The sequence below is a fragment of the Cavia porcellus genome, unplaced genomic scaffold (assembly GCF_034190915.1).
Source record: "Cavia porcellus strain 051 isolate PalLab524CR breed Dunkin Hartley unplaced genomic scaffold, mCavPor4.1 scaffold_5, whole genome shotgun sequence".
Taxonomy (NCBI): domain Eukaryota; kingdom Metazoa; phylum Chordata; class Mammalia; order Rodentia; family Caviidae; genus Cavia; species Cavia porcellus.
The window spans coordinates 76763933-76776803 of record NW_026947488.1 but is presented as its reverse complement, the minus strand read 5'-3'; the positions used below and the strand labels follow the sequence as shown (position 1 = coordinate 76776803).

The 12871-nt window shown below is 36.8% G+C and overlaps 2 protein-coding genes across 10 annotated transcripts in view; one reads left to right on the top strand and one right to left on the bottom strand.

The window, feature by feature from the left end:
* Window positions 1-12871, bottom strand: part of Med12l (mediator complex subunit 12L) — a 276541-nt gene that overhangs the window by 87393 nt on the left and 176277 nt on the right. The gene's annotated exons all lie outside the window — the stretch shown is intronic.
* P2ry13 (purinergic receptor P2Y13) lies at window positions 1138-6617 on the top strand. The gene is made up of 2 exons (XM_003476288.5): window positions 1138-3562; window positions 4035-6617. The coding sequence occupies exons 1-2, from the start codon at window positions 3557-3559 to the stop codon at window positions 5046-5048; spliced, it is 1020 nt and encodes a 339-aa protein (XP_003476336.3). The 5' UTR covers window positions 1138-3556; the 3' UTR covers window positions 5049-6617.

Genomic DNA, 12871 nt, shown 5'->3' with positions numbered 1-12871 from the left:
CATAGCCTCCGTGGCTTTCAAAGCCTATGGGTAGGGGTGAAGGCAGTTCCTATCAGTGCTTTGTTACAGAAAACATCACAGCAAAGGTTGGCAACAAAGGCTGCTAGGTCAAACCAAAACTCATCACTTATTTTGCACAATCTGTGACGTAAGAATCTTTTTTATATTTGCAAGTGTTTGTGGAGGAAAATCCAGAAGAAAATTTCAAGAACCATGAAATTCAAATTTCAGCACTCAAAAATAAGATTTCACTGCAGCACAATCATGTCATTCAGGCTGTATCTATAGCTGCTTCCCAGCTACAAGCAACAGAGCTGAATTGTAGTAATGGAGACCATATGGCCTGCACAATTCAAGTTATTTCCTAACTAGTTCTTCCAAAAATGGAGATTGTCATCCCTTGAAATCGAATGAGGAAACAGAAAGAAAAACTGCAGAAATAAAATCCTCTTTTTGCAGATACAGGTATCTCAGCACACAGGAAAGAGTTGATCGCTCTTGGTAGGTAACGCCTAGAACTGGATTAGAACATTACCAATGGGAACTAAAAACATGGAATTACAAAAAGTACTGAGAAAAACTTTGATTTTTAAAACTGAATAGGGCAAGAGAAAGCAGTTCCCAAGAGAAATACAAATGGCCAATAAAAATATAAATATATACATATATATATACTCTCCTTATAAATTATAAATTTATATATGTGGCAGTTTTTAAAGTTTCTAATTGACTGAAAATGTTTTCAACATACTAATATACAAAATATAAAAATATATACAACCCATTTACAAGTTTCAAACACATATATATGATATATAAAATATGGCACATTTTTTTTATCTGCAAATTTCCAATTAATTTTAAAAATTCTTTATAATGGTTTTAGGGAATTCTGCTCTTGGTGGGACATAAAATGGCACCATCTTTCTGGAAATCTATTTGAAAACACCATTCAACATTCTAACACGTAACTTTTGATGCAGCTATCCTACTTATAGAAATTTTCCTATAAACATGTTGAGATAGATGCACAAGAGAATATATGAGCATGTATGTACTTCATAGTATCATTCTTAGTAGAAAACTTGGAAACAAACTAAATGTCCCCAGTATCAATTAAACTATGGTATTGACATATATATTATTAGATTATAAATATGTTGCTTTAAAAACATGTCTATGTGTACTCATATAGACCTAAAAAAAAGATTCAATGTGTAAATAATGTAAATATATGCCTACATATATATCAGTACATGTATGAAAGGGGATTAGTTTCCACATTCTGCTGGACACATGTCTGTATTTGGGTTTTTAAAAACATACTTTAACATTAAACTTAAAATATTTAGTAATTCAAATAACTTACAATTTATAGTCTGTTTCTAGTTACAAGTAGAAATTTTCTAACATTTTAGCTTACAAAAATTGTATTTACTCTCAAATTGTGTAATTTATTTCAGATCTTTTATCACTACTGATTACTATAGCATGGAATCTTTAAAACAATGTTACACAATTTGAGGAAAGTACATAGTATATGGAAATTAAAAGTCTCTTCTAGAAATATGCAAGTTCCTGTTTTAAGTGTTATTCCAAATCAAAGTAAATACTTCCTTATCTTTTCAGATATTATTCACATGGTACTGATTGATTAGTCAAATCAATAAGAACCCTTTAACCTAACTTGGAGACATGGAAATAACTTGTTGCCATTTGGCAGTTGCAATTTGATGACCTTTCATTGTTATCTTGATTCCCTCCTCAGAATAGTTTTCAACCACTTTATTTTCAACCTCTAACCTCAGAGTGTGGCATAAAATTTCACAGGTCCAATGGTCAAACACTTTCACATACACATTTAAAAGAATTTGCTTCCATAACCAGAGTGGACATAGTTAGTCAGTTCCTCTTTTCAAAGTTTCTCACAAATTGGGATTTTGAAATTCAACCAAAATGTGATTTCCACTTTTCATACCAAGAAATTATCCTGTCCAGGATTTCCCTTGTTTAAAGTAGAAGTACTCCAAACCTACATAATTGGTTTTGGGCTGTGGGAAAATTTGTAACTAACTATATAGATGAAGCAACTCTAGCTAAAAATTGAAAAAAAGGTTTGCTTCTTTGTTAGCCTCTGCTGAAGCAAACAATTAGATATATGTTTAAATTATGTCCCAATATATTAGTGAAATCTTGAGTGTGTATTCCTGAGTATCAACAAAATATGTGTCAATATAAGATTTTCAAATGGTACAACCAATTAGATAGAATCAGCCAAAATTATTAGGCATTGTGTTGCCTCATAATTAAAAATATTCAAGGGAATATGAAATTTCTATCCCAGAATTCTAAGCCAAGTCATCCAAAATATTCTGATGAACTTAACCCTCCAATCTAGTCCAAATCTATGGTCACAGTTGTGGCAAGAAATAGGAAACGAAATTTACCATGGTGAATCCTCATGGCCCATAAGATCTCCCAATTTCCTCTTTCCCTTCACCTATCCGGGAAGCACATGCTCGTAGTCAACAACTTTCTTTACACTTCAAGAAATATAAAAGAAAACACACACTAATTCTAAACATTTTAGCATACAAGCAATTCATGAAAATTTCTGAGGTATTTGGTATATTCCTAACAATGGCTTTCTATAAGTGAAATCTTATATCTCTATTCAAATCTGTAATTCATGCACTAGAGCTGTGAGTGGCAAACAGTTTTAGTGCTTTCTGTGTGCTCATGACAATTCTACATCATTAATTCATCCTCTCAACAAGGTATGATGTTGATATTTTCAAACACATTATACAGATAATAATACTTAGATGCACAACTATTAAATCTTTTGTCAATAATCTAATAGCACATGATTAGTGGATTTAGGGTCCTTCCTTCAAATCTTGGGTCTAAGAACCCTACCATTTAGAAAATGTCACACTCACTCTCAGAAACCCCAGGATCAAAAGACTGAAACAAGGGTCTATAAAAGCTGGGCATGGTGGCTCATGCCTGCAATCCCATCACTCAGTAGGCTGAGGCAGAAGGATCACTGGGAGTTTGAGGCCAGTTTTAACTGCATGAAAAACCCTGCCTCAAAAAGACCGGAAAAAAAAAAGTCAGCTGCCTTTGTGACAAAAATTTCTCAGTCTGTAAGGATGCAAAAGATAATAATGACTTCAGAGACAAGTCTTAATCTCTATTTGATTATAGCTAGGGACAATATTTCTTCAGCCTTATTAAGTGCTAGAAAAATTCAAAACAATCATTGACTATATACAATGAGAAGATACGACTGGGGAAAGTTATTAAGAGAAAACAAAGATCACTGCAACTAAATTAATTCATTCAAACTATAGATTAACAGTTAAGAAGTCTGCATGCAAGAATTTATTTGCAAAACCTCCAAATCCTCTTCTGTTAGGTCACATTACAAAAGTACATGAGTGAAATGAGGAAGGAAACTCAGTATAAAAGCGCAGGGCATTAGTTTCAGAAGCTCTTCACAGGACGAGTTAGCAACTGCAGGAATAAGACGCAGAGCTGAGTGACTTCTTAAATGAAGGTGAATTTCAATTTTTCTTATGAATATGCTAGCTTTAAAAGGAAGAATATGCTTAAGAAAAATGGTTTAATGTTAGTATTCTACAAACCATAGATTAGGCATTACTGTGTATAACATACTACTTCTAACATGTATTATCTTTTTTTTTTAGCATGTACTATCTTACCACTTAATTGGGGTTTTGTTTTACTGTCATTTTAAAAATGCCAATTGTGAATGAAGTAGAACCTGTTATTCAGATTTCACAAGGGTATGAAAGTCTTGACATAATGATACATTTAAAAGTACTAAAAATGTATTATATGCTTTAAAACTTCAAGCCAGAAACAACATGTGGGTTCTCAACAGACCTACTGAATAAATTCAGGGTGCTACTATGCTACAAATGTACAGCTTGTTGTTTTTAAAGTAGCACTTGCCAATCATGAAGGGCCATCTGTTCTCTGCTTCTGTACATGTTTCTTTGTAATAGATGACACTGGAAACAATCAATGCCACGGTGGTGCAGGGATTCAACCGGTCTGAGCGGTGCCCAAGAGACACTCGGATTACACAGCTGGTGTTCCCAGTCCTTTACACACTGGTTTTCTTGACTGGCATCCTGCTGAACACGCTGGCCCTGTGGACATTCATTCACATCCCCAGTACCTCCACCTTCATCGTCTATCTCAAAAACACTTTGGTGGCAGACTTGGTAATGACACTCATGCTTCCTTTCAAAATCCTCTCTGACTCACACCTCGGACCCTGGCAACTCAGAGCCTTTGTGTGTCGTTTTTCTGCTGTGATGTTTTATGAGACCATGTACATAGGCATCATGCTGCTGGGCCTCATAGCCTTTGACAGATTCCTCAAGATCATCAGACCTTTTGGAAAATATTTTATTAAAAAACCTATGTTTGCAAAAATAGTCTCAACCTTCATCTGGTTCCTGATGTTCCTCATCTCCCTGCCAAACATGATCCTGAACAACAAAGCAGCAACACCATCATCTGTGAAAAAGTGTGCATCGCTGAAGGGCCCTCTGGGGTTGAGGTGGCATCAGGTGGTCAATTATATATGCCAGTTTATTTTCTGGATTGTTTTTGTCCTGATGCTTCTGTTTTACATGGTCATTGCAGCCAAAGTATACAGTTCTTATAAAAAGTTCAGGAGTAAGGATAGCAAGAACAAGAGGGTGAAGGGGAAAGTGTTTGTGGTGGTGGCAGTCTTCTTTCTGTGCTTCGCTCCATTTCACTTCGCCAGAATACCATACACACACAGTCAGACCAACAACACGACCGACTGCAGGCAGGAGAATCAACTGTTCATTGCTAAAGAAACAACTCTCTTTTTGGCAGCAACTAACATTTGTATGGACCCTTTAATATACATATTCCTATGTAAAAAATTCACAGAAAGACTGCCATGTATGAAATGGAGAAAGACCACAACGTCAAGTCAAGAACACTGTACCAGTCAGACAGAAAATATAACCCTGGGCTGAGGGTTGCGTAGGGCTAATTTCTGTCTAGTAATGAGACTTCAAAAGGTCATGTATTTGGAAATCAAAATTAAGTAGCAAAAGAAAAAATTCTGTAATAAATGCGTTCTTACTTTATCCAGTGTACAGTAAAGACTGTATAACTTAACTCCACATAGATCTATTCATAAGCAGAATAAACCACATTGAGAATTCAGCAAACAGAAAGCATATGGCCACTAGGGGTCACCTTTTCAAGGACATACAATTTAATACTTTGGGAAAGATTAAGAACTGTTCATCCCTCAAAAATCTCCTCTTTAAACATCTCACAGTCCTTCATATATAATTTCAACACTGCTACCTCCATTATAGCACTAAAATGTTAATATTTCTGACATAAACAAACAAACCAACCCCAACTGCCAAAGTTCACCCATGAAAGCTAGAGCCAGGGATTAAAACATGCTAGGTATGAAGAGTCTGAGGATTCCAACTGGCTCAAGAAAACTTCTGAAATTCTGGGGAAGAAGTTTCTCCTTAGGGTTATAAGGAGCCTCTTCTATACTTCAAAAGTACGCTAAAAGAAGCACACGCAATGTTAAATCATTTACTTACACTCTCAGCATATACAAACTGAGGAGGAGAATGCTTTGTTTTTCAGCAAAACTTCCCTGGCTCACAGTGTCTATACCCCAACTCCTTCAACTTGGTTGACTACTTCACTACTCTTTGGATGCACATTGAGTTCATCATCATCAGATTTCCATTTAATAAACTGCAGTTCTTGGCTGCATCTCCTAATGATAGTTAACATTTTTAAAAGACACTTTTCTCGATATCTTCCAAAGTATTTCCCCCCAAATCAAGGCTTAGAGATGTTTTAAATATTATGTGCTATTCTTGATACACATAAGAAATGCAGTTGCTGACCCCAAAGCAGTAATATCCATATTAGGAGTTTTTTTCAAAATCTACTTATTCTTATTTACTTCCATTTTTTCCTTGAATCCCTTTGTGGGCTATAAAGAATGTTTTTAATGGAAAATGTGATTTTCTGGAATTATGGGTGCTAACGTATTATTTAGAGAAAATACACAAAGAACAATTCCTTGTAAATGTGTCTTCAGCTCCAACACAATTTTCATAACGTAAATCCCAGGCCTCCCTCCACCCATGGTCTTAAGGCCTTAAACCCTATAGAACTTAGCCACCTTGCTGGAAGCATCCACTAACTGCTTTTTCATTCCTTTAACTTTATACTCTTGTATAAAACTGCAATTGTTAGAATATACTATGCTTTTGCCCCTGGGCCACTCCACATGTAAACTTCTTTCTAATCACCTAGAAAACATATTTCTCTGTGAAATCCTAAGTTGCCACAACTTAGTTTGTGGGTTAGGGCCCATCTCCCACTGCCACCTCAAAATCAATCAGACCATCATCTGCATGTTGTCATGCCTCGATTATTGTACTCATCATACTGCTTTGTAATTACTTGTTGAAATACAAATGTATTCTTAAACAACCCACACATATTTTTGATGGCAAAGGCTGCCTCATTGTGTAACTAATAAATATTTCACAAAACAATTTGGTTTAATTTTTGTATACTAAAGAGGCAAAAAGGAAGTACTGTCACTGATGATATTATCCAAAGATGATATCCATTTCAGTTGCAAAGCTTTAGGCATGTACTGTTGATACTGGCTAAGTAAAATCAATAACTGTAGCATATGACAGTCCCTAAAATCTTCCTTTATAAAGTACTTTGATATGTGATTTTCATCCTCTTTAATGAACTGAGTTACCATTACTATTAGAGATGTTGGTAAATTCACACTGCCTCTGTTGAGTATATTACACAGTTACAAAGAAACACTGTATTTAAAGTTATTTGTATCTAAAGCACTCTTGTTTAACAACAATCTATGCTTAGCAGTATAACCTATATATTTTATCTCTAATATTTTCAATATCCTTTGAATGTGGTTAGAACTAATGTATATATTTCCAGATAAAATTTCAGTATTAAAAAGCTTCCATAAATATAAATACATTATTCCATTATATTACAATCAACAGCAAAGTACCTGATCTGTACAAAAAAATAATGTATCAAAACCTTAAGGAAGAGACATGTTAGCGATAGCTTCCAATCACATTCACAAAATGATGATCTTTAAGATTAGAGTCACAATTCTACATTCCAGAATTTATGGGTAGGATGATACAATGTAATCACAAATGACACACAGAAAAGAATTTTTTTAAATGCCAATTTTGCTATAGCTCATGTGTTCTTAACACAGTGGAGGATGTTTTGCTTTGTTTTGTTAGGTTTTTTGAGACAGGGTCTCACTACATGGTGTAGGCTGACCTACAACTTACTATGTAGTCCAGGATGGCCTTGAACTTCCAGTGATCCTCCTGCCTCAGCCTCCTGAGCACTGGGATTTCAGAAATGTACCACCACATCCACCCTCCAGAATTGAAGACTTCCGTCAAATGTATGCTGGGCATGGTGAAGCACACCTGTAATCCCACCACTCTGGAAGACTGAGACAGAAAGACCACAAGTTCAAGCCTAGCCGGGGAAACTTAACATTTTAGTGAGATCCAATCTCAAATAAAATGGAAAAAAGTAGGGTGAGAGAGTGCTGATGATGTAGTTCACTCAGTGTGAAGGCTCAGAGTTCAATCCCCAGCAATATACACAAAAAAATAAATGAATGAATGAATACTAGAGGGGATATACTCAATGGCACAAGTACATTGCCTGTGTAGCAAGTACAAGGTTGTGAGATAGATCCCCAATTTTAAAAAAAACCCTCTTAAGGTGAATAAATGCTAGAATGTAATTATTTTTATTAAACAAGATGAGGTCTTCCAAACACTCTCCAGCAAGAAAAGGACTGGAGAATCTGTCACACAAGGACAATTTCTATTGGGTGGGGATGAGGGGGGAACTCCCAGCTCAATGAAGTTAGAAGTCAATAAAGTTACTGTAAAGAATAAAATTCTTCTAGAAAGTCACATGTATCTTAACAGAATAAAATAGTCAGAGCAGAAAAGCCCAAGCTAAAGGAAGCAGTATCAATTATGTCAGGAAAAGCATGATTAGAAGGCTTTACTAAATTCAGCATTTACACATCAAGTACCTAGGAACACATATTACCATTTTGAATTTTACACAGAAACCAAATGGAGGTGATGTAAACACAGAACACGTGTTACTCATGAACTTTAGTGGCTTCATGGAGGAATGCTAACAAACATGGGCCAGGCTACAGCCACCTCCAGGGTTTTGAGTCAGTGGGGTCTGGAAGGCCTGGGCACAGCTTTCCAGGGAGCACTGGTGCCACAGATGTAAACCACAGGCTAAGAACTGCCATGCTACATGCTCCTCAGGACTAGCTCACCTCCTGGGATGTGAATATCCAAGTACTAGGTCAGCAACAGGAGATGGGTAAAATTGTCAATAAGGAAGCAAGGCAACTGTAGGATGATGGGAGTGGTGAGGACTTGGTCCTCTGGCAAGTCCATGGCCCACTTCAAGGGGCATCTCCCACTCAGTACCAGGTGGGTACAGGAGAGAATTCAGGCTGCGGGGGCTGGTGACAATGGCAACGGTGAGACTGACAGCATCAAGAATGAAATCAACACACCTTACTATTTATCATGTACCAGCCAGATGTACCATGAATTCTGACTATATTATCTCCTTTAATATTCCCACGAAGCCCATACAGTACTATGATTACCTCCATCTTGGAGATAAAGAAGTTGAGAAACAGAAAGATTAAGTAACTTCCACCAGGTCATACAGCTAGCAAGCAGAAGGTCTGAAATAACTCAGACTCTGGTTTCTAAGACCACATTCTAAATGAGGTTTATATATAACCTCAGATCTTCTAAAGCTCTCAAGAGAAACCACACCAAGCTCCTGTACCACACTACAGTTCATATAATCTGTAAAACTTCACTTCTGACTGCAGAAAAACAACACAACCGTGAGTGAACTGCAAGCAGCCCAGGTGCTGTTGCTTCATAAGCCCTGGCCCAGTTCACAAGAACCTCCCAGTACCTTATGAACCTACATTCATTCAGGTGTCTACATTCATTCAGGGGCCAGACACCTTAGGAGGATTATCATCTTTCTGACAGTCACTACCTACCTATGCAACCGACACTGTTAGGCTCCCTGTGGGGAACAAAAGGAGAAAAAAAAAAAAAAAAAAACTGAAGCAGGAAGAAAGCGTTTGATCCGCCCTTGGTGCATGTCGCCCTTCAGAAACAGGGCAAAGGTGGGAGTGAAGCATATAGGGGTGGACCAAACCACACCTACTCTGATCATGGTCTCTCTGTGCCACCAATCAAAGGCTGCTATCAAAGCCCATTAGTGAGAAGAGAGAGTAAGCAGCTGCTGGAAGGAAAAAAGAGAGGCTCAGCACAAAGGAGCTTCACGCTTTCCAAAGCAGGGAGGGTATACACATGGTACCCTGTATGTATTCTAAGTATCCCACAGCAGCAAGGAGTGTCAGTGAGGAACAAGATGAGGCTCACAGAGGCTACACTGCACAAGTTCTACAAATCGAAGAGGAACCCAGGAGGGTGGAGGAGGGGGAAATGTTTGGAAATCAAGGAACAAGAGAGATTCAAAGAGGAAATAGGAACAGAATCCCTCTAACAAAATCACATGTGATGAGTTCACAACTACAAGGTTACTGGTAACTGTAAGAAAGTGGTGGGGCGGAGCCCTTGTTTGTAAATGGCACAGTCAGCATTTCTCTTCCCATAGGGAACAAGTCAGTTGAACAATTCCACAGAGAAGTAACAGCTGTCACATTAGACACCGTTAAGAACAAGTAGAATAGTTCCTTCCTAGACTGTAAAGTTCAGAGTGAAAATGTTCCACATGAAATGGCAGAGCACAGGCACAAATCAATTGGTTGGGCAGAATCACATGAGCAGGAGAACCAATCTAGGTCTCAAAATAGCTACATCAGTCCTTCACACACCCAGGTCACCTGAGGGTTTGGTTCCCTGCCTCACCTATTCTAGTTTAAGTTATTGGGAGTGGAGGGGGAGGCAAGAGAAAGGGCTGGGGAGCATCAAGAGAAAATGGAGGGGGGGTAAGGGTAGAAGGCTCTTAGAAGACAAGGAGGAATAAAAGAGAAAGGAAAAATATAAGAGGAAACTGAATAGAAAGGAAATTAAGACTTACAGTACATAGGTAAGTCAGTTTTTGTAAAAAAAAGAAATCTATATCTCACTCAGCTTAGAAACTTTTGCTACTCCTATAATAAAACTCAAACTGACAAATTCAATATCTTGAGGCACAGAAGAAAATAAGGTGTCCCTTTGTTGTTGAACTTCTGTTTAAAACTAGGGTAATGCACAAGAATGTGTACATATTAATAAATTTTATCAAATTTATATCTGACTCCTTTCAGGTTTGTCTTTAAGAATATTAGCTTAATGCAATAAACTTATATATATATACTAATCTTATCTGTCTTTTGACTCCAGTTAATTGTGCAATTGTTTTTCTTCAAACAAGAAATACCTGATCTGTAAAGAATTACCCTGAGTGTAATGGCTTGCTCAGACCACCTCCTTTGTGTTCCCATACCCTTCCACACAATGTCATAGTCCTGAGTACAGAAGTCCTAATTTCCTCCTCTGTAGCAACAAAAATTTTACAGAAAGTTTACAATAAATATTCTGTTCATCATTAGAGGGAAATTGTGAGCTCTCTAAATGCAAGCAAAGTATTACTGATGTACTTTAATTAGTTCTGAGTGGAGCTGTGTGTGTGTGTATTTTATTGGGGATTTGAACTCCAGGCTTTCACACTGAGCTATATCCCCAGCTCTTTTTTTTATTTTCAGACAGTCTCACTAAGTTCCCCAAGCTAGGCTTGAACTTGAGATTCCCCTGCTTATTTATTCCAACTTTACTGTGCATGAAAATCCTCCATTCACTTATTCTCCCTTGGCCTTCTAACAGGAAAAATGTGCTGCTGTTCCCTAAATTCCAATCAAGTTCTAAACACTTTAGGAATTGCCATGTATATACTATCACATTAAAGCTTTACAATCTTGCATGGTAGGCATTCCCAAGCTCACTATTCAAGAGAAGAAACTGAGACTTAAGAATTCTAATAACTTGGCCCAAAATAAAATGCCACCAAATGGAGAAGTTGAAATGCAGTTTAGAGCCCCCTTTACCCCAGTGACCAGTTCTGTCCAAGCCCAACAATGCCTCTCACAAACAAGATTTCCACATCTGGAGACAATTAGCTCAGTCTAGGAGTATCACTGAGAGCACAAGAGTCAGACACAGACCTGTCTCCAGACTCAAACTCCAAACCACCTTTCCCCTTCACTGACCATTACAAAATAGGTTCACATACCAGACAAGCATAAGTGCTTTATGTAAAGCAGACTTAATAGATACAAATCATGTTGAGTGTCAGATTAAATATAGTAATTCTAACATAAGACCCAAAGTTAGCAATCTCATCAAAAGAATATTAAAGGGTTTGTAATAATACACAACACAAATGCATAGGTACTGGATGTTAGCCATAGTTAGGATGACTTTGTGTATAGAGATAGAAGAGTAAGATTTTGTGAAGAATTTATTACAGTTTTCATTGCACATTCTGGCTAAGATAGATATTTAAGACACATTACTAAGAGCTTTGCTTCAATTAGATCTTGCTTATCTTTCTTCTGTAATTGAGTCATTGTACTACAAAGAACTTGGATATCCTTCAATACGAGCATTTTTCTTAAAGAAGAAATGAATCATCTGAATTTCCATTGATACAAGAAAACGAGATTACAACACAAATAATATGCTTCCAACACTGGAAGAGAGGACACTGTCCCAGATCCATATCAACACAGAAAAAAAGGAAAAGTGGAAAGAACAAGAAGTATTGTGCCACAGGGAAATCACAAGGAGGTCAAGGTAAGCCTTGGTGATATGTGTTCAGTTTCTAATACCAAAACAGTGAGAAATGACAGCAAAATGTTCATTTCAAAATTGAGAAAATTTTATCAGTAACCTTACTTAATTCTAATTGGAATAATATGACAAATATCTTCCTTGAGTTCACTGTTCTCCTTGAAAATATATTTTGAAGTCAGTAAGGTTATGAGCATCTTGTCCAAATTTCTGTGATTAAACCAGAATTTTCATCTCGGACAAACTAAACAGAAGCTATATGAGCTACCCATATCTCAAAGAAAAAGTACATTTAGTCCTACAGGCTTTTCAACTAATTATCTCTGAATGGGGCTTATATTCAAAAGCAAAATTACATATTCCCATTTGACTTCTAAACTTTAAACCCAAAGTAAGCTTTAAAGTAAGCAGACTCCAATGCAGTATGTTCCGAATGCCTCAGGAACATATAAGAATCCCCTTGTTCTATATTCCACAGGATGGACTTTGCAAATACAGATGAAAACAAATTTTCAAAAGCAAGAAGATTTAAGAGAAAGACAAAAATGCAGAGGGAGCTGTCTAAGGAATAGAAAGCTCTAAAAGCCTAAAACTAAGCAGTATATAAGGACTGACTAGATTCCACAGCAACGAAAGAATTCACAAAAGATACTACTGCACATTTTCAATGCAAATTTTAATGCAAACTTTTCAAAACTTCTAAATAGTACTCGTTCACCATTACTGTCTGTGTTAAGGTAAGTGAATACATTTTTGCTTTTGGGAATTACATGCTGAAGTAGGAAGGTGACACATTTGTTATAATGACTATCACTTTAAACACATTCCCAAAACACATGAGAGAGGAGTCTATTTTAAAAATCATAACA